Source organism: Asparagus officinalis, chromosome 1 (genome assembly GCF_001876935.1).
Source record: "Asparagus officinalis chromosome 1, Aspof.V1, whole genome shotgun sequence".
NCBI lineage: Eukaryota > Viridiplantae > Streptophyta > Magnoliopsida > Asparagales > Asparagaceae > Asparagus > Asparagus officinalis.
Window position 1 is genome coordinate 6,590,777 of NC_033794.1, and position 22,786 is coordinate 6,613,562.

General features: G+C 37.4%; 4 protein-coding genes across 7 annotated transcripts in view; 2 read left to right on the forward strand and 2 right to left on the reverse strand.

Moving 5' to 3' along the window:
• LOC109847478 (exocyst complex component EXO70A1-like) overlaps window positions 1–5,872 on the reverse strand; it is a 35,738-nt gene extending 29,866 nt beyond the window's left edge. Inside the window, exons 1-3 of one of the 3 annotated variants that reach the window (XR_002248629.1) lie at window positions 5,616–5,872; window positions 5,424–5,519; window positions 4,499–4,704 (exon numbers count right to left, since the gene is read on the reverse strand). Coding sequence is in view for 2 of the 3 variants with exons in the window: in XM_020416709.1 (XP_020272298.1) it covers window positions 4,499–4,704; window positions 5,424–5,519; window positions 5,616–5,774 (461 nt within the window). In the remaining variant the exon portion in view is untranslated. The remainder of the gene's footprint in view (window positions 1–4,498; window positions 4,705–5,423; window positions 5,520–5,615) is intronic. The other 2 variants (XM_020416709.1, XM_020416715.1) reach the window with 2 other exon arrangements.
• LOC109831235 lies at window positions 7,476–7,858 on the forward strand. Its single transcript, XM_020398574.1, has one exon. The coding sequence runs from the start codon at window positions 7,476–7,478 to the stop codon at window positions 7,713–7,715; it is 240 nt and encodes a 79-aa protein (XP_020254163.1). The 3' UTR covers window positions 7,716–7,858.
• Window positions 11,138–17,617, reverse strand: LOC109847492 (CTP synthase-like). Of its 2 annotated transcripts, none has more exons than XM_020416721.1 (21): window positions 17,381–17,617; window positions 15,656–15,735; window positions 15,206–15,292; window positions 15,040–15,090; window positions 14,830–14,947; window positions 14,593–14,697; window positions 14,444–14,508; window positions 13,995–14,078; window positions 13,840–13,890; window positions 13,660–13,722; window positions 13,522–13,568; window positions 13,324–13,393; window positions 13,176–13,238; window positions 12,944–13,033; window positions 12,813–12,851; window positions 12,491–12,718; window positions 12,326–12,411; window positions 12,190–12,238; window positions 12,003–12,083; window positions 11,795–11,888; window positions 11,138–11,618 (listed from the first exon to the last, which is right to left on the reverse strand). In XM_020416721.1, exons 1-21 carry the CDS (start codon window positions 17,496–17,498, stop codon window positions 11,440–11,442), a joined length of 1,848 nt encoding a protein of 615 aa, XP_020272310.1. In that variant the 5' UTR covers window positions 17,499–17,617; the 3' UTR covers window positions 11,138–11,439. The 2 variants fall into 2 exon arrangements, with proteins under 2 accessions (XP_020272310.1, XP_020272315.1); XM_020416726.1 differs by having other exon boundaries at window positions 14,593–14,649; window positions 17,381–17,616.
• LOC109829904 (subtilisin-like protease SBT1.7) lies at window positions 21,057–22,000 on the forward strand. Its single transcript, XM_020396997.1, has 2 exons — window positions 21,057–21,090; window positions 21,210–22,000. Exons 1-2 carry the CDS (start codon window positions 21,057–21,059, stop codon window positions 21,998–22,000), a joined length of 825 nt encoding a protein of 274 aa, XP_020252586.1.

A 22,786-nucleotide genomic window follows, 5' to 3' on the forward strand; every position in this document is an offset into this window, starting at 1 on the left:
TTAAGTCATTTTCTAAAATCCATGAGTAAAAGATATGGCATTTCTGTAAATTACATGTACACTTCTAGAATAGACTGTTCTATATGTCATGCTATTCAGGCTACAGGTTTAGGCAATTGTAAACATCAGAACAAAAAATGAATAGCTGAAATGGGAAAACTGAGAAGGATGAACAGCAAAAACTGCTAAAAGATAATGATTGGTATGTAACATCTCAACATGAACATCCCAACATGAATGAATTGATTACTCCGGAGTTCATTGTAAACATTAATTTCGTGTGCATAAGATGAAAGTAATCATATCTCAACAACAAACTATAGTGTGTTTGAATTGAAGCAATTAAAAAACCCCAGAGAATTTGAATGCCGCATATGTAAATGAAGATAGAGTAAGTGCGAGCTAGACCAATAGTGCTCATGGGATCTCCTCCAATTTTAGCCAACAAGTGTGACCACTAGGGTGCAAACAGATCAGATACGGTTCGGATATTGTAAAACCCCATGAATTTGAAAAATAGTGTGAATTATATTAATAAATGAGCTCTAATTATGATGAATATCATTTATAGATGAATGATTATGCTAACAATTGATTTGAGATCAATTAATAGTATATATGAGTATACAAAGGTTAAACATGCACAAAGAAGAAATCTGGAAAAATGACCAGTTAAGAGTATATTTGCATTACACACCGATACAGTTCGAATCTGGAAAAACTCAAAAGACAAAAATTGTAGGTATCTTCAATAGCTTTCCAACGCATCTTAAATCACCTTATTCCGAGATCGGACGTGAAAGTTACAACCAAAATACCGAAGACTATTTTCTCAGTCTGACTGGGTTTCCTGTTTCGGGTTTGGGCTGTTTTGATTCGGGTTTGTAGTTATATATATACATGTTTACACACGAAAAATACATATTTCCATCAGTACTCCAAACCCTAGCAGCCCCTCTTCCTCTCTCTCAAACCCTAATCATAATTTGTGAGATTTGAGAGAGTTCTTGAGGCATTTGTCGAGAGGAATGCGGGATTTTGCGACTTTTGTGAAGAGTGATCTTACACGCACGTGTTCAGGAGTTCAACACGACGTTTGAGGCAAGATCATCTTTCTCTAAACTTTTCCCTGTAGTTAATTCATGAATTAAGATGTTTAATTGATGAATCTCATGTTAAAGCTTAACTCGATATTTTAAAATCTTAGTTTATGATGTTAATCTTTAAACTAATGTGAAAATCTGTAGATTTAGTTGTTGTTTAAATTAGTTGATGATCATGATCATTAGGGTTGTATTTAATTTTGTTTTAAATTAATTAATCATGCTTAAATCATGTTTAAATCCTAGTTTAACAATTAATTGAGTTTTCTTGTTAATTTAATATTTAAGATGTATAAACCCTAGATTTGTGATATCTAAGTGATGTGAACGTGTTTAAATTATTTTATACCTGTTCAATGATCAGGTCCAATCATGCTTAGTTAATCATGTTGATAATTTATGTTTTATTTGAAAAATTTTGGTTAATTGAGATGCTAAATCCTAACTAGATTAATTCAAGAGTTTAAATCATGTTGAGTTAATTCCTGTTAAGCAAATATGAAAGTTTAAATCTTGTTATATGCCTCATGTTAATAAAATTAAGTTTTTGAATAAAGTTACAAAAATACAAATGCCAGAACCTGATCTGTGAAGATCTTCTCTGGTCGGTCGACCGACCAAGGCTAGCCGGTCGACCGGTGAGATCCTGTGAGTGCACTTTGTGCACGTTTACGTTCGGTCGACCGACGCCCTAGGGACGGTCGACCGACCTATGTTCTCTTTTGTTTGAAGTGTTATTTTTTACACCTTTTATTTTCGAATGCGAGGTTCGAGGTGCACGATGATACACGTATAATCATGAGTATACACGTATAGTGTCGTAGCACGCACATGAGTATCCCAAAGAGAACTAATACAATTATTGTTTCGATTACACAGGAGATATGAGTTATTTAAATATTATATACTTGTATGGATATCGTTGATGAGCACCGCTCAGTTTTACTTGGGATAGTGTGTCAATATACCATTAGCACATGCCATTGAGTCGGATTTTAGGATGCTTGATCTAGTAGTCCGTCCCGCACGTAGATGCGATGAGGCTTGTAAGCCTTATACCTAGAATGCCTGATTTGGTAGTCCGTCCCGCACGTTAATGCGATGAGACTAATGAGCCGTGTACACTTTTAGGATGCCGATTTGGTAGTCCGTCTCGCATGATAATGCGATGAATTATAAACTTTACAAGTATTTGTATTGTGATAATTATCTGATAGCCTGAGTCTTGGTGGACGATATTTATGAACATGACTCATCGTTGAGTTATATATGACCAATGTACTTTACTCTTGTAAGTACGCGAGATTATATGCAGTTGTTTACATTATCTTTCAAAGAATAGTGGAAAATATTTTTGATCCGATATTGTGATAATTTTACTTTATTGTATTGCTATTCTTTATTCTTAGTTGGGATTGATGATTAGCGATTCACAATTTGAGACATTTGGTATATACATGAGGGATTCCTTATTTGGATTATTTTGCTCGACGTACCAATCTCGTGTTGTGAGTTTTTAATTATTAATTCTATTTATATTATTTATTCTTAGTCCGGTATTGATATCTAGTTATCTACAATTTGAGACATATGGTATATACATGAGGGTTTTCTTATTTAGATTATTTCGCTCAATGTATCACGTCTCGTGTTGTAGATTTCTAAATATTAATTCAATTTAGATACATGGTAAATGATCTAGATAGACTATGCTTAATAGATAGAGCCTGCATCATATCTAGTAGACCTTCCTCTGAGGATGGATGGAGATGATCTTGCTGTAGCGCTCTGACGCTCTTGTTGTTTCTCTTTTTATTTTTCAATTTTTTTCAGACAGCAGCTCAGAGTTCTGGAGAGCCGCAGGATGACGAACTTCCAGTATAGTCGTCATCACATGTTTTTAGTAAATGAGACTCCACTATAGTTGATATTTTTTCGGACATTTAGAATTTTGTATTTCATCTTGTAAACATTGTGTGCCTTAGTTTATTTTCAGTTGACTCATATTGAGATAATTCACATTTATTTCAGACTTCAGTTGTTTTTAGTTTATTCAGTTGAGACATAATTATATATATTAGATATCTCTTTCTACATCATGTTTATTGCATTTATTTCTCCTATTTTGCCTGTTTTGTACATGCACTTATATTTAATTCCACTAGAGATATTATTGTGATGGTAAAACGTATTGTTGTACAGTATGGGTGCATGACAGGTTTGACATCTCTGGGTTCACCTTAGACTGCAGCCATGTGTGAAAATAAGGACATCACAAATATGACACTTACCATATCCATATCTCCTTTCTAAATACAGATACGGTTTTCCTTTGATAAGAAAAAGTCATAACAATATCCGTCAAAATCGAAAACGGCTACAATTCAGATATTGGAGAGACGGATATTGTATGGTTGCGGATATGAATCAGATACTTAGCAAATGGGTATCCCTTGAATATAAGAGAAGATCCATATATTAATTGCTCTAATTTGCACCAAAGAGATAAAACATGACTTAAAAGTGTAATATATTGCCTGCTATCAATTTTAAAAGTAATGTGCGCATAATATCTAATACAACCAAGATAATTCCATTCTAAAATGGTCATAATCCAAATATAATTCAAAGGCAAAGTTTTCTTAATCATCAATAATAAAATAAATTAAATTATAGTATAATGTAAATTTGACCATAAAAATAAGTCCAAAAAGCACAATTGATTACCTTAATAAGAGCACAATCCAGTAACCCAAAAACATATGACCGCAGCCCAAAGCGCGTGCAATTGTTATCAAGAAAACCAAAAATTTAGTAATATTCATATCCGTATCCATAACTGAATCCATATCCATATCCATATCCATATCTGAAACTATATTTGGATTCACATCGAGTTCATATTTGTATTCATATCCATATTCATATCTGAATCCACACGAGTCTATATCAATATCTATATCAGAATCTGGATAGCCGGACCGTATTTGAAATTTGAACCGTATCCATATTCGAAACAATATCTAACCAAAAATCTGAAACCATATCCAAAACCGTATCCATATCTAACCGGTTTCAAATTTTGGCTACTATATCCGCATCCATTTCAGATATGACTGCGGATCAGATATAACCGGACCATTTTGCACCCCTAGTGACCACATAAAAAGGACCAAAATGAAAATGCACATAATTTTTTGAGCTAGCCAGTATCCAGAATTATGGTTCCAAATCCAAACTACAAGCAATGTCATTTCAATAAGTAGTTTTCAAAATATCCATTAAGTGATAGTGCTAGTTAAATGTGAGCGATAAACAATGGCATATAGGAAATATCCAACTTTTTCTCTCGAAGCAATGTAGTATGGAAGAAAAAGTGGGTAGATAAAGTCAACCTGTAAGAAGAAAGAAGCTGCTTAAATTCTTCCTCAAGCTTCAGTACGGCCTTCGCTAGCAAATTGTTGGCATGATTAAGCAGCCCATCACTGCTCTTCAAGCTTTTGTTGGAGTTAAAGAATCGTACATTAGCCCTCAACTGATCGATCGCCTCCAAGTAGCTTTCAAGATCCTCATGTGGACCCTTCAAAATCTTAGACTCAGCCTACACATTTCAAGAACAAACTAATCACTACCCTGCTAAGACTTTACACAAAAATAAGCCAAACTGAGCTGGGAAACACCATATAGAACATGAGTTTTGACAATTAGGCCATTAAATGAACCAGTTAGGAGACGTTATTATATTATAATTATTGAGGCAAAGAGGACCAGAGATAGGCCTGAAGAATTTGATTCGAAGCAATTAATTTAAGAACAAGATGACAATAGTTAACAGAGAGAAGACTCATAATAGAACTGACTAGAAGGAAATGATTCGTGTAGACGAATCCAAAAGATTGGGATAAAGGTTTTGTTGTGTTGTGGTTGTTGTCGTAGCCCAATTTCGCAAACCCACTCTGATCTACTGTTTACCTCTGCTTGAGGACCTCATTTCAAGTTTTTTTTTTTTTTAACAACTAACTTTCCATATCTTCATGAACCACATCTTTCAAAATCTTAAAATTATAGATGCAAATATTAAAAAAAAAACCACCACGTAAACTCGCATTCATCAAAATGAGAAATTTCCACTCCACAACTCTACTTCAAAATTCACCACATAATTAAACCCAATCAACATGACCAACAACACGTACAGCATGAAATTCATAAGAAAATTCCATTTTCTCATTGAAAAAAAAAAGGTCTAATCTAGGATTAATGTTCAGATTTTTAAAAAAAACAAATAAAACTCAAATTTCAAGCAAAATTTCTACGAACCTGACGCGTGAGATCAAACTGACCGAGAATAACCTCAGCCGACTTAAGCGTCTTATCAATATTCTCATGCGCCCTCCGAATCGCGTGCGTCCGAACCTGATCCAAAATCAAAACCCTAATTCACTTCAACAAACCCTAACAGAACGAGAGTCAGATCGATCTAGGGTTTCAACTGCAGGAGAGATTCAATACCTGAGTCGGTCTCATGGCGGCCTCGAGGGCGGAGAGGCGGTGATCGAAGGATCCAAGGATGGTCACGGTGTTGTCGGTGATGGTCTGGCTCTTGTGGAGAGATTCTCGTAGTAAGTTAGCTCGATGAGTTAGGGTTTCCATTGGGAGAGGTATCCCCATTTTCGATCTCTTTTTCTGTTTCTTCTTCTTCTGATCTCAATGGGCACGAAGAAGACAGTGGTTGGAGCATTATTACAGAAAAACCCCCGTCATTTGCAAAATTATTGTAGAGAAAGACAGGTTAGCAGGGATGAGCTTGGAAAGGTTCGTTAGAAAGAGTAGATTAATTGAATACATATTGGTATGATGGTATTATCGCTAATAAATTGAACCATGGCAGAATTTACATCTGAGAGTAGATTAATTGAAGACATCACTATTAATTGAATCTAATTAAATAACGGAGTATAAATGTAAAGGGTAAAAGTTAAAGTGCATTTTGGTGGTTAGAGATTTTTAATCAAAGAGGGACTCCTTAGGGGATGAGAGAGAGAATAAGCGAGTGATGAACTCACTTTGATTTGCATTAATTTCTCTCATTAGATGTTCTTAGGGAGCACTATCAAATAGTGAAATATGAGGACCTAATATGAAAATACAGCTAATATCTGAACTAATGCCCGCCAACTAATCGCCATGGATCCCCTGTTACGTATTAAACTATGTATTTGCGATTTATTAATGAATTAGTTGGTCCGGAGATTACGTCGCTAACTACTACATGAACTCACATTGGGCCCAAAATTGTTACTCAACAACCGGTTAGTTTCAAACTGGTTATCAACGCTCCTCGATCCATGCAAGGCCCAAAACGCATAAAACTTTTCTTATTGGGCTCCGACAGATTTTATACAGAAGACCTTCCTTAGGGGGGTTTAGTCACCTAGAACTTAAAATTAGAACTGGGATAATCTGTGGGATAAAATTTTAAGGTGTTAGTCACATAGAACTAAATCTAGAACAAAATTTTAAGGTGTTAGTCACATAGAACTAAAACTAGAATAAAATTTTACAGTGTTAGTCAAGCAGAACTTTAACAAAACTAGAATTGGGATAATTGTACAAAATTATCCCACTTTTTTTATTTTTCTATACAAAAATGAGAGTTCTAGTCTCTCAAATTATTCCAAGTTTTAGCTTGGAACTATGTGGTAAAAAACTAGAACTCGTATTTATTTTGTTATTTTTTATTTTTTTCTTTACTTATTTCCTATTATGATTATCACCATCATTAAACCATCATCATAATAATAATTGTCAATATCTTATAGTCTAACCAAAAGTTATTTAATAGTAACGAACATTCTTGTAAGCAATTATCAAGGGTTAGCCACATATTTATTTTTCATAAATAGTATTTATATCTTCAAAATGCATAAATATATACTTCATGATTATAAAAATTTATCTCACGTTATTTTATCAAAATATCCTGCTTCACAAAATTGTTCCTAGTTATCCCACTAAAATATCCCACTAGCGAAATATTATTCCACTTTAACAATTATCCCATTTTGCATGAAAATGTCCCAATTGACTAACACCCCCTTAGGATTTTTCTTTGTTATATTTTTTTTCCGATTCATTGTCATCTCGCTTGAGCTTGGGCACACAACACGTGTGCATCAGCTCTGCACACGTGTTCCTCACTCCTCCCTCTCACATCCACGTAGCAACATGCAAAGGTTTCTCCCACGCATTATAAGTTCAACCTCCCCTTCGCTCATCAACTCATTTAAAGAAAAAGAACTCTGCGAGCTCAAAATCATCTACACCAGCAGCGTGTAGTTAGTGATATATATATACATATTTCTTTTGATAATGTCAGGAGCTCAAGGTGCTCAGCCGAAGGGATCAAGAACGGCGACGACATACGAATCGGTAAGCGGCGGCGAGAACAAGACCAGAACCGAGCTCCGATCAAGCGAGGATGCCGGAATGATCCAGATCGACAAGGTTCAGGACAAAGTTGAGGACGCCGCTGGAAAAGGCGGGCCCGTGTTCGGAGCCGGGAAGGACGAAGGGAAGAAGTCTGACCTTGGAGTCACTGGCACCGGATGAGGATCGCCTTAATGCATGATGATCTGTGAAACTGGATACTTGCTTGTTTTATGTGTGTAATGGTTTGTAATTTAGGGAGATGATGTGGCTCTTGATGTCTTTGTTGGAAATTTGAGAGGAGATGAGAAGATAATATTTTTCTATATTATTCATCAACTAAAAGTGCCTTTATATAGGCTTACAAAACAACTTAATCATCATCAACTAAAAGTGCCTTTATATAGGCTTACAAAACAACTTAATCACCATAAAAATCTAAACTAATTAGCAACAACTCCACTAACAAAATAACAACCTAATAACAAATTTGAATCAGTTATTCAACATTCCCCCTTGATTCAAAATTTCTTGTCATTCCTCTTGAATTTTCATAGAGCACTTCTCTCCATAATTTTGTAAAGCACTTCTCTCTTTACTTTGTGATGCACTTCTCATCTCAATCTTGTTGACGCACATAATCACCAACATTTCTTAAAGGAGCACTTCTCTCAATCTCTCCATGGCGCACATCTCACCATGATTCCTAGAATAAAATTTCTTCTTCAACTGCTTGTGCCAACAAAATAACAACCTAATAACAAATTTGAATCAGTTATTCAACAGTCTTGGTGGTCTGTATTTTCTTGTATGCTTTCCTTTGTGTTAGTGGATGATTCTTTTTTGGCTTTCGATGTGATTTTCATGAATAACAGTCTTTAACCCCTTAACCCCCACCCCCCAAACAAAGAACCCCTGGTTCCTTTAAAAAAACTCTCAAACAAGGTGAACATTTTCCCCTCCATTTCTCTCTCCTTCATTCATTCTGTCCTTCATTCCCCTTATCCCAAAAAAAAGTGCTACATAAGTTCAATGAAAAAGCTCCGAGAGGCTCGATGTATTTTGAATAATAATTAATTAACAAGTTCAAAAATGTGTGTGGGCGTGGGCCGCCCTGGGCGGCCGGCCCATCGGGTTCGCCCGGGTTAGAACCCGGCAGGCCGAGTCTAACCTAGGTCAGAATGGATTAGTTCTTCTTCTCTGATACCGGGCCGAGTCTAACCTAGGTCAGAATGGATTGGTTCTTCTTCTCTGATACCGAGTAGACGTGGCCGGTTTGTGAACCGGCCACAGAGCGAACGTATTGGTGGCTCCCTTCTCATGATACCAAAGTCTGGGAGTAGACGTAGCCGGTTCACACGGGCAGGTCGAGTCTACCTAGGTTTCTCTGATACCAAGTCTGGGAGTAGACGTAGCCCGGTTCAGGCGGCAAGGCGCGAGTCTAGCCTAGGTCAGAAATGGATTGATGCTTCTTCTTCTGATACCGAGTAGAAGTAGCGGGTTGTGAACCGGCCCAACGAGGCGAAACGTATTGGTAACTTCTTCTCTGATACGCGAAGTTCTGGAGTAGACGTAGCCGGTTCAAACAGGAACGTATGGTAGCTTCTCTCTGATACCGAAGTCTGGGAGTAGACGTAGTGCGGTTCACGAACGTATTGTACTTCTTCTATGATAACCGAAGTCTGGGAGTAGACGCTGCGAGCGAACATAGCTGGTCGTGAATCGGCTACCGAGCGAACGTAGCTGGGCTTCGCAACGCCGTCTACGAGCGAAAATATAGCACGCCGTCTACGAGCGAATGTAGGCCGGGTCCACTGACTCATAGTTCACAGTCAACAACAACCGTCTACGACGTAGCCGGTCCACGATCGCGTCTACGAGCGAACGCAGAGTTGATCCATCGTGTTTTCTTGTTTGACCTTTCTTATTTTTTTATTGTTTAAAAACTAATATTAACATTTGTAATTTAATATTTTTTAATTTATATTTAATTTATTTTTATTTCAAACTGCTGTATGTATTATATAATATATATATATATGATAATATATATATATATATATATTATTATAATTATATATATATATATAAGATAATATATAATACTATATATATATTATATATATATATATATATATATATATATAATATATATATAATATATAATATATATATGCGAACGCAGAGTTGATGCCATGTGTTTTCTTTTTGACCTTTCTTTATTTTTTTATTTAAACTATATTAACTTTGTATTTATATTTTTAAAAATTTATATTTAATTTAAATTTTTAATTCGAACTCTTTATATATATATATAATATATATATATATACTATATATATACTAGTATATATAAATTATATATAATATATATAATATATATAATATATTAAACATTATATAATATTAAGGGAAAAGTGAATCTAAGGTGACACCCTATGCTCCCACCTAAGGACGCGGCCTAGAATCACATCATTTCCTAAAAAAAATTTCGATCCGCTCCATTGAACTTGATCTACACGTTTTTAAACCCAAACACACCAATTTTGGGGTGAACACGTTGTGTTTTGACCATTCGTTGAGCCGTGCAAAAAGTTCTATTCATTCGAAACCGTTAAAATTACAGCGAATGGATAAAGGGTCAAAACACGACGGGTTCACCCTAAAATTGGTGTGTTTGAGTTTAAGAACGTGTAGATCAAGTTTAACGGAGCGGATCGTAAAAAAATAGGAAATAATGTGATTCAAGGTCGCGTCCTTAGGTGGGAGCCTAGGGTGTCACCTTAGATTCACTTTTCCCATATATTAAACATCTTAAACATTATATATATTAAACATCTCACAGAAAAACATGGCAAATATAAAAATTATATCCAAGTCGAACTTTGAAGGAATACCTAACTGTGGCTCATTTATATTTTGCTAAACAGAGTAATATTTTTATAATTAACCTCGGGTCGGGGAGAGGTGGGTCGGTTCAGGTCATTGGTGGGTCAATCCTATTTCTTTGATCTCGGGTCTGGGTTAAAACTCAATCTTGCCTATGAACCACCACCTATGTGGGCTGGGTTGGACCGGCCTAATGTGGTCAGGTTGGGTTTAGACCCAACCCGAGCTGGGTTGGTTCGGCCTAAGATTCGAACCGTCCTATGCCCAATCCCACTTTACGGCATAAGTTTTTTTAAAAATATCTAAAAAAAGGCAAGTGATATTTTTATACTTATTAAGGGCTTATATCTTAAAATGGCCCAAACTTCGTGGTCGTTTTGTAAAATTTACCCTTTCTCATTCACAGTACCTTAGTTCCTCATCACTGTGCAAAAACTGTTTTGGGATTTGTCATAAAGCAAAGCCGGAATAACAGAAGAGTATTTATATTTTTTTAATTGGCTTTAGAAATTTGTGGCTGCTATGATTTACTCTGAATTATTATTCGATATCATTTTAAAATTTCTGTTACATAATAGTAGTTTATATTTTTATATTCTAACACTGTAAACATCATTCTCGCTATAAGGAGGCCCAACAAGAACAAAGAAAAACAAAAGATCTCCACATGAAAGACCCATTTTCAGCAAATAATCACCAAGATATGTATATTAATATACAATACACAACACCAGAGTAAGCTATACTTCATTAATAGTAGCTGTTATTTTTTTACAAGACATAGAAGTCCCCATACAATAAAATCAAGCATTTAATATCTTTCAAGTAAAACAAAAAAACATAACAAGAGGGAAGAAGGGGTGAAAGATAAAACTCCAAGTCCTACTACAAATTTAAAGACAATACCAAGGCTGCTCCTTCTCAGTAACCAAAAAAAAACTGGAATAAGCTCCACCACTGCAAACTCCCTCAACCTATTGAAAATCTAAACTGAACAAGAAAGCAAGGCAAGCTTTTGTTAGGCATGAACACTGTTACCATTAGCATAGTAGCTTCCATTTTTTATTCTGATTTTTGCATTGCCATTTTCGTAGGGTTTTGGTTTGATATTTCTTGGCACTGGGGACTTGCTAGCAACGGTAGTGAGATTATTTTGTAGCCAGGCATCCAACTGTCCACATGAAGCCTTAATGAAACCTGTAAAAATATGTATACAGTGGGGCTTAATAAACAGAACACTCTGCAGATAGAGAATGCACATGCAAAATATGAAGATTCGGATGACTAATTTCAAATATGAAAGATCGATTTGGGGGACTAATTTTAAAATATCAGGAAAAAAACACAAAACTTCCATATAAGTAAGACATTACCAAAGAAAAGTGGTGAAGGTTTTCCCGGTCTTGATTTAAACTCTGGGTGAAATTGGACTCCAACGTAATAAGGATGACCAGGCAGCTCAAGAATCTGCATCAAACAGTAGTATATTACTTCCAACACATTAAATAAAATCAAATATAATGCCCTGCTCACAAAATCTGAGAAAATATAAGGAAAAAAGCATAAAATTTTCAGGTTTACCTCCATGCGATTTCCACTTTCATCTTTGCCAACAAATGAGAGGCCAGCATTTTCCAGCTTTGATACCATGTCTGGATTTACCTGTAAAGGATATTTAAGATATAGATCATCATATAAAACCATATAAAATTCAACTGATACATATAAAGCCCCTTTCGGTATCAACTACAATTGTAACTCAACCAACCTCATATCTGTGTCGATGACGTTCATCTACATACTTGACACCCCCATACCTATCAAAAGTTCGAGAACAGAGATAAGTTTTTGTAATCAAACTTGAGAACTTTGAAATGCCAAAAGTTCAATGAAAATGTACTTACAATTTTGCAGACTTGCAGTCTTTAACTTGGAAATGTGTTCTTCTAGCCCCCAGTCTCATTGTAGCCCCCATATGAGTTTTCGAACCCTGCAAATTTCACACAAAAGTTATTTAGTAGGATATTGCAAAAAAACTTTTTGAAGGATGATAAAAGAGCAAATTCTACCTCTGGCATAAATATGACACATGGATTCTTTGCATCCGGATCAAATTCAGTGCTATTAGCATCTTCCAAATTCATCATTGAACGAGCATACTCAATGACAGCAATTTGCATACCAAGACAAATGCCGAGAAATGGAATGTTATTTTCTCTAGCATACTTTGCTGCCAGTATTTTCCCTTGAACCCCTCGATCACCAAAACCTCCAGGAACTAGTACACCATCTGCACCCTGAATCAAACAATAAATAAATAAATAAATCATATGATTACAAGAGGTATCAAAATTTATCTACAGTGCAAGAGCAAAAAAAGATCCTTCTTACCTTTAATAGACTCCATGCTGCTTCATAAGAATCGGGTGACTAATAAAATTAAATAATTTCTATTCGTTAATACAAGAATGAACAAGAAAATACAATATGATAATGAGAAATCATTCAGTAAATTTACGGACCTCTTCTTTGGTTGAATCTTCAAGGTCAGAAGCAGGAATCCAATCCACTACAAGTTTCTTATAGCACGCAACAGAAGCATGCAAGAGGGCCTAAAAATGGTTCATATACGCCAGCCAATCAACAATTGCAATATTTGGAACCAAGAATTTCTGGTAGTGAGCCCGTTAAATTACAAACAAAAAAACTTACAATTACATGCTACTAAATAACATGCATGCGTCAGAAAATCACCTTTAAAACAGATAGGTAAGAATCGGAAAGACCAGTGTACTTTCCAACCATAGCAATCCTCACCTGAAAATTACATAGCAAGTTACTTCGAAGTCCTCAGAGCACAAATCATGAAATGAAAACTTCAAAACAAGTGAAGTAGACCCACAGGATCACGCAGTGTATCACAAAGTTTTGCCCTAGCTGTCCATCCATCCAAATTGAGATATCGAGCGGTGCTGTAAACAATAAAGCAAATTTTACTCAATATTAGATTCAAGAGATGGAAATAAAAGAGTATTCTTAGACAAATTTTACTCAATATTAGATTCAAGAGATGGAAATAAAAGAGTATTCTTAGACAAACCTTTGAAGGTTCAGTACTTTTAATATTGATTCATGTGCCTTCTGCTCCTACAGGGATCAAACACAACAGGAAAGAAATGCTTGATTTAAGAAAAGTAAAGTTTCGAAACTAAAGGTATTATGAGGGGAAGAATCCTACTTTTAGCAGCAAAGGTATGTGCCAGATATTTGTGACATCATAAAGAGTAATGATGTTGTCAGCCTGCAAAATTTGAATGTATCAGAAAGGCATTACACATAACACAATAAATATACTTTCAAAACAGAAAAGAAATCTTTTCTCAAAAAAGAAAGAAAGAGAGAAATTTGGTTGTATTACCGAAACATGGCAAAACCTCGAGAGTTTCTCCATTACATTTTCATCCAGTGCCTGTTTCCATAATTCACACAAACATATCATAAGCAACTGCAATTTATTAAATTAATCAGGAAGTTGGCAAAGCAAGAATTGACTGGGAAAGGAAAGACAGAGACCGATGAACTGCGGCAGGCCAGAATGTTTGGTGTCAACCCAAGTCCTCTAAGGCCACGAACGCTATGCTGAGTTGGCTTAGTTTTCTGCGTGAAAAATGTTAAGTTAAACCAAGCACCACGTTGGAAAAATGAAAAGCTCGACAAAAGATAAATTTTAGGGGAAAAAAATTACAGTAAATCCCCCTAAAGTTTGTATGAATGACAGAAATGTTAAGTTAAAACTAACACTTTCAGTCCTCTTTTTTATTTTTCCATCAAACAGGGTCCCATGGGGTATCATATGACCCGCCTGAAGACAAAAGTGCCATTATCTCTTTTCTTAAAGGATGGGGTGAAAATGTTGGTTCTATAATTTCAGGGGGGGTTTCTGTCGTTCCAGTAAACCTCAGGGGGTTTCTGTAATTCTCTCTAAATATTATTTTACAGAAGAAGACTTGACCGATACATACCTGTTCGCCAACTACATTTAAAACTGGCACAAGGCTGACATGAACCAGGCAGAAATTACCAGGACCTAGAGCGGAAAAAAAAAATTTACATACAATGAAAAATCATCAGAAAATAAATTCAGTAAATAGCAAGTGGAGAGATTACTCACCTACACTGTAGGAAAATTGTCCCAATGCTTCAATGAAAGGCATTGATTCTATATCCCCTGCATCAAGAATTCCATTGTTGTTATGGCGTACAAGGATTGTGGATCCTGCATCAAATGCTTAGACAACTATGGGAAGTACCATGACAATTTTTTCACTTCAAAAATAATATACAGAGTAAGAATTATCCATTTATTCAAAATAATAATAATAATAAACAAAGAAACCACCATAGTCACCTATAGTCCCTCCTAGTTCTATAACACAAACATCAGCAGGTCCTTCTCCGCCATCCACAGGTACCTTGGCAACTCGTTCAATCCATTCTTGTATTGCATCAGTAATGTGTGGCACGACCTTTAAAAGAAAAACAATGAAACAAGTTTAGGATAAAAACATTTTTCTATGTACAATTCATCTAAAAAGGACCAAATTTTTGTATAACGTACCTGAACTGTTTTCCCCAGATAATCTCCTTTTCTCTCCTTATCAATGACGGTCTATCATCAATCATATCACCAAATGGAACGCATATTAGTATATTACTAAGGCATAATTACCGCAAGCAAGAATTTCAAATAATATATTCAATACAGATAAGGACTACTGTGATACCTGATAAATCTTTCCCGTAGTAATGTTGTTATCACGGGTTAATTTAATGTCCAGAAATCTTTCGTAGTTGCCGAGATCCAAGTCCACCTTCAAAACAAAGAATATTTTTATATACATGGATATACTTGAGACCTCTTTTACAAAATAAGAAAGCATATAACTTGGATTTTCCCATGTATGGTCAAAAACCTGTGACATCATAAGGCTGTTTGGATAATCTTAAGTAAGAAGAAACAGTTTGTCAAGAACTAAGCATAACGCTAAAACAAGATACAAGTATAGCACAATGTTTAGACGCTACAATGAACAATAGGCCAAACATTAAATCATAAAATAGTAAGATGGTAACTGGTAAAAAAAATTATCCAAATGCGTATGGATAAAAAAATTTGCAGTAAAAAAATTACAGACACAAAACACAAATACGAAGGCTTAGAGGTTTTTTCTTACCTCACCACCATCATCTAAAACAAAAACTTCTCCATGCTCACATGGCGACATTGTTCCAGCATCAGTGTTCAAATATGGATCTGCATTTGTCAATGGGACCAAACAAGAATCGTCTTCATGATACAAACCACAAAAGAAAGATTTTTTTTTTTTTTTTTTTGAAAAGATAAAGTGAAAAGTTTTAGTAAAACCCTGTCTTCGAAATTGACAATATGGTATCATAGAGCCGGTTACTTCTAAGTGCAACCCTATTGACAAAATAACTATAACAAGGATGAAGCAAGACAGGACGTCAAAGAATATCAGTTTTCTCCATTCAATAGATTTTTTCTACTTTTACCCTTTTGTTTTGACAAAAAGTTTTCTCCATTCAATAGTTTAGGCTTCATATAAAATTTAAGGATTTCTAATCTCTCTTTTGTAGCTGTGAGTATAATTTTATCAAGAACAAGAGCAGAATAATGAATCTATAATAGCTATTCATCATTCTGCTCTTGTTCTCGTTAAAATTATTCTCACAGCTACAAAAGAGAGATTAGAAATCCTTTAATTTTATATGAAGCCTAAACTATTGAATGGAGAAAACTTTTTGTCAAAACAAAGGGGGTAAAAGTAGAAAAATCTAAGGGTCAAAATAGAGAGAGGAAAAAGGAAATGCCAACCAACTCCAACGAAAGAAATGTCAAAACAATGGAAGATGACCTAGATTTTGAAATACCAGAATCTTGAAAGAAAGAAACAAAAGCCTTCTTCTATTTTCATAAAAATTTGAACCTTTGATTCAAGGTCACAACGTTCCAACCAAAGCAACCAAAATTCTTATAATACTTTTCTCTTGAATTACATGATTATTTTTCGCTCATCGAAATGGGGACACTTTTCATCAATCCAGAACCAATAAAACTACACGGTGCAAATTCGTGAGCGGCCCGAATTGTGCTCTAAAAGGAGCACTCCGAGATGAAATACTGAAAGGTTTAACAAACAAAAAGTATAAGGGAGAAATAAGAGGGAGAGAATTGAGAACTTGTTCACTTTTTGAAGATATAAACATCAAAACAATAGCCAAGACATGAAGAACTTTTTTAATTATGTGCACCCATCAATATCATAATGTAACAAAGATACTGCAAGTCATGTTAAAGCAAGGTAACTTTTGGCAAGTAATGGTACAGAATAACCAAACTAACCACCTAGTGAACAATAATCATGAACCCAGCATCTTCATTGTCTCTGCTTTTTTCCCCCTTTACTTGAGCTTAAAACAACTTTATAGTACATAAAATAGCAAGTCAGGTACGTTCTCAATAAATAAAAATGTCGTAAGAAGCTAAAATATACATTAAAAAGGTACAAGTATTGCCCCCAAATCAAGAACATATCATGATTCTCCATCTGAATGGCAAACAAAATTACAAATCCATCATCTTTCACTGTTTACTGACCTTTTTGTACATCTATCTAAAAACCACTTTCATTCAGTAAAATTTGTACAAATGTAAATCCTAATTCCCATTAAAAGGGAGAAAATCAAGTGCCATAATCCAAAAATCTAATGTAAAGACAAACAAAAAAAAATGGAATGAACAGCAAACCAGTACCCAAAAGATCCAGAATTTGCCACACCCGCATCAATTAAAACACCAAAAAAAACCCCTAAAAGTCTCAGCAATGAGAACCCATTTCAAAAAAATGCATCTTTAAGAGGAAAATAGCTCAAAATACCAATTTTGATGGAAGTAACTCGAAGCCCACAAGCTTTGAGAACAACCCCGATACTGCTCGCCGTCACTCCTTTGCCAAGCCCGCTAACTACACCTCCAGTTACCAATACGTACTTCATATTTTTCAAAGGTATTTGAGATTGCAAGTGAGAAGATAAATGAAGAACAGTATAGCGTGTTTGTTTGAATGAGGAGTAATGGAGGCGAATAGAATGAAGAGGATGGTGGGAGGTTGAGGGGATTAAATACCCCTCGTACCCCCGAACCTCTTCCCTTTTCCCCTTTTTGTCTCTTCTTCTCTTTCTTTAGTCCAAAAGTCTCATCTTTGTTCTTCCCTTTTTACCCTTTTATCTCACTGTAAATGAAATAATATGATATTTTTCAGTTCTTATTATCACTTATTCCTTTTCTCTCATTTTACAAAATATTTTAAAAAGGATAAATTGTAAGAATCGGGGACATTTTCATAGTAAAAGACCGAGAACGTATTATGTCAAGGGTGCATGCATTGAAAGCTTGAAGGTTGCTCTTGGAATTGACAAGTGTATTAATTGGTCCTAGAAAATAGTCAAGGAAAGGGCCATGAAAGGGTGTGTGCTAATGTGGAGATAGGCTTCATGGAGCTTTTGGGTCCGGGCCGGACAGTGAGCCAGGTCCAAGCCCGAAGCCCATTTGGACAGCCCTATCGGTGGGCTAGTTGAGAGATGTGAAATGTGTGAGGGTTTCAAGGTTCATTCATCGTAAACTTGTATCTATTATATCACTTGTATTGATTTGTGAAGATAGTAAATTTTCCTGCTAAGAGAAACATGGATGTAGGTAATATTTGTTGGATTTTTTTGGTCAAAACCACTTTCCAAAATAAGTTTTCAAACTATATATATATATTAACTACAAGTACTTTTCATAAATGCTTAGTAGCTTAGTGGAAAATTTATGTTTTGACGTTTCAAAAGGTTATTTATTCGAGTCTTGCCAACGGCAAGCCGAGAAGTGTTTTATTTGAATTAATCTCTCATAAGTTCTAGTGGGTCGTGGGCCGTGGGTCAGGAGCCGTGGGCCAATGAGCCGGAGATCGGGGCTAATCGGACTGAGACGCTAAGTAGCGCTTTGTTAGGCGTACTTTGCACTTCGCACGGAGACATCGAGGCGAGGTGGCGCCATGTTGGCTGCCACTATGGTCGCCACAGAGATTGCTTCGCAGGCTGCTTTGCAGCATGCGGACGAGCTACGTATTCGCACGAGGGTGTGACCCTAGCGTTCTCGTAGTTTGACAAGGTTCGCTCGTTCGACGAGGTTCGTCTATCATACGAGGTTCGCCTGTATGACGATGTTCGTTTGTTCAACGAGGTTCATCTGTCATACGAGGTTCGCCTGTTTGACAATGTTCACTCGTTCGACGAGGTTCGTCTGTCATACGAGGTTCACCTGTTTGACGAGGTTCGCTCGTTCGACGAGGTTCGTCTGTCATACGAGGTTCGTCTGTCATACGAGGTTCGCCTATTTGACGATATTCGCTCGTTCGACGAGGTTCGTCTGTCATACGAAGTTAGCCTGTTTGATGAGGTTCGTCTGTCATACGAGGTTCGCCTGTATGACGAGGTTCGTTTGTCAAACGAGGTTCGTCTGATTTGTTGAGTCGTGACCCTCGCGTTTCGTAGGAACGCGTCCATTGATTGCCTCGTATTCAGGAGTTACTGCATGCAGCATTTATAATAGCATTTAGAGCAATTTAATGCATTGATGTTACAATCTTAATTGTCATTGAGAATTATAACATTCACATTAATTGTGAATGACTCTTGAGGTGGTCTTAGAGGCCTATAAATAGCGCCCTTGGGCAGCTCATGAATATACACTCTCGCGAGCGTGGAATACGAACGTCGGTATACACACGCGAGCTTGGAAAACGAACGTCAGATTGACGTTGTTGTTGTTGTTGTTGTGCTGCTGCTGCAGAAACTGTGTCCGTAGGAACTTGCCCTTGAACCGAAAGGTTTTGAGCCGAAAGGTTCTGAGATCGAGGAGATCTTTGTCTTGACTGAAAGGTCTTATAGATCGATGAGATCTTGACAGTACTGGGTTGGTGCACACCAGAGTACTGCATTGTTGTTCATGTAAGCAGTTTGGTCTTGGGATCATTGTACCGGAGTAGGCCAAATATTGCTTTAAGCATAGCGTTTCACAAACGCACAACAGTTAACTGAAAAAAATTAAAATTACAGCACATCATCATTCACTGTTTTATTCCAGATTTAACCATAATTTCTAACAATATTTAGTCGAATCACGTAAAAAGCTCTTCTTGTTGTCTTGGTGCTTGTACTCCTTATAATTTTGCGTGCAGTTGTTTATGAGCCCGATATTAAATAATCCCCAACGGTTAGGTGGATATATAGGTTTGGTAAGTTGTTGTTGTTGTGGTCGTTGTTGTTGTTGCTATCATTATTTGTTTGGATAAACAAGATGGATTTACGAAGATATTTTAAGTGGATAGACCAGATATGAAGACCCTTTAACAACAGTACCCTAGTTCTACTTAGGTTACATCTTACCTTAATTTGTCCTTCGAAATGCGGACTTGGGCCATTTGGCTTTTATATTAGCCTTTTCGGAGGTGAAGTGGTAGACTATTTAGGTCGGTCTTATTAGAGCACTTCCAACGGGACAAAAAGTTAGTCAAAACCGTCCAATTTGTCGGCTTTAATTGGCTTATTCAATGGCTAAACGTGAGTTTGATTGATTAGTAAGTGGTATTGATAGTAAAAATTAATGAAAATAGGCTATTTAAATGGCAAAATGGCCAGATTGGTATATTTTGTAGAGGCTTGGTGACAAATTGGTATATTTTCTTTTAGTTTTGTCAGATTGGTATATTTTCTCAACTCCGGCGTCATATAGACCTTAAATTTGGCCGGAGTTACTGTTCCGGCCAGTGCTGATGGGATTTTTTGCAAAAAAACCCTCATCAAATACAGTTTCCTGCTCCTACCCCCTCTCCCTCCTCCTCCTCATCCTTTTCAAACTCCCCCTCTCCCTCATCCTTCTCATCCTCTCCCTCCTCCTCCTCCTCATCCTCTTCAACCTCCCCCTCCTCCTCTTCCTCCCTCCTCCTCCATTCGCAACAAACCACCACCAAGCCAAAACCCTAGACTAAACCATAAACCAATTCACAGAGTACAGTGTAGTAGCAATCAAGAACCCATCAACTGCCACAATCTCGCCTGTAGTGTCCATGATGATGTCCTACTCTGAAGCGGGGATCACCGATATCTTCGTTATCCGATGGCACATGTGCTTAAAACCTTGACATCGAGGGCCGTCGAAAGACAATCGGAGGAAGCTGATGAAGCTGGAGTTGTCACCGGAGGGGAAGAAGAGCCTGGCAGCGAAGAGATCGGAGCGGGAACGGAGGGCGCAAAGGTGGTTGCTAGCAATGGGGTCGGTGGCGGGAGAGAAGGAGCAGAGAACATCGGCCGCGAGGGCGGAGTAGGAGGAGGAGGGGAGGAAGGAGGAGGAGTCGATGAAGGAGTTGACGGCATCGAGGACGGAGGAGGAGGATAGAGGCGGAGGGATTTGGAGGGAGGGGAGGAGAGATAAAGTCGGCCACAACACACATACTGCTTCGACCACTGTAGGTTTTGCAGTTGCTAATGCTAATCTGTTCGGTTTTGCAAATGGAACTGCTCGAGGAATGGCAACTCGAGCCAAGTTGGTTATCTACAAAGCTTGCTGGGGATTCTATGGATGACCGGTCTCTGACATAGTTGCTGCCATCGACGCTGCAGTCAAGGATGGTGTTCATATCCTCTCTCTGTATCTTGGTGTAGGACCTGAAGAATTTGATGTTGATGTTGTCGCTATCGCCACGTTTGCTGCTATTCGCAATGGCATATTTGTCGCATTTTCTGTAGGCAATAGCTGGCCAGATGAAGGATCTCTCGTTAACATTGCTCCGTGGATCACGACGGTCGACGCTGGATCAATCGATCGCAAGTTCCCTACGCGTTTCACGCTAGGGAGCGGTGAAGTCTACATTGGACAATCTTTATATCAGCAATCACCAAACTTTACAGGATTTGCTCCTCTTGTTTATGTGCCGCAATGTTTGATGTCTGATACAGAAATAACACAACTCGTCAAGGAAAAGATCCTCGTATGTGAAAATGCATTTGTTGAGCTCGGTATGAAAGTGGCTAAATCCAGAGGTGTCAGTCTGATCAGACTCAATGGCAATTATAGCGGCGAAGGAGTTATCGTTAAAGCATTCACATTGCCAGGTTTGACATTAGGCTACTTTGAAGCACAGAAGTTGATCAAATACATAAACTCAACCTCAAATCCAAGAGCTTCGCTTCAATTCGATTACCAAACTGTTATCAGAGAAACCCGAGCTCCAACAGTCGCTTGCTTCTCATCGAGAGGTCCTAACTTTATCCAGCCAGAGATTCTCAAACCTGATATTCTTGCTCCAGGCATGAACATCCTTGCTTCTTGGCCTACTGAAACTCCTCTAACTAGAAGCTTGAAAGATTTGAGATGTGCAGGCTTCAACATAATCTCCAATACTTTGATGTCCTATCCTCATATCGCTGGTGTCGCTACGCTTCTCAAAGCATAACACCCAAATTGGTTGCCAGCAATGATTCGATCAGCGATGATGACCACAACGTTCCCACTCGACAATAGCTATCGCCCAATTTTCCTCGACGAAAACCTAAAGCCTGCGAATGCACTAGCAATCGGTGCATGCCATGTCGATCCCGAGAGGGCGAAAAATCCAAGGCTGGTGTATGACCTAGGAGTATAGGATTACATCAATTTTCTCTGCACAATGAATTACACCGAGACACAAATTAAGAAGTTCATGCCAGAGCCAAGCTCGTGTTCGAAATTTGGAGGAGGCGTGAGAGATCTCAACTACCTGTCTTTCGTGGCGATATTCGACGCAGAGACAAAGGAGAGGATGTTGACGAGGACCTTGACGAAGGTCTCGGAGCTGCTCGAGATGAACTCGCTTCCATCGCAAAGAATGGGCAGAGGTGGAGAGGGCCGAAGGAGGAGGAGGAGGAGAGGAGGGAGGGGGAGGAGAAGATTGAGGGGATTGGGAAGAGGGATGAGGAGGGAGGAGGAGGGAGAGGATGAGGAGGATGAGGGAGAGGGGGAGGTTGAAGAGGAGGAGGAGGAGGAGGAGGAAGAGGGGGTAGGAGCAGGAAACTGTATTTAATGAGGGTTTTTTTTGAAAAAAATCTCATCAGCACTGGTCGGAACAGTAACTCCGGCCAAATTTAAGACCTATATGGCGCCGGAGTTGAGAAAATATACCAATCTGACAAAACTAAAAGAAAATATACCGACTTGTCACCAAGCCTCTACAAAATATACCAATCTGGCCATTTTGCCCTAT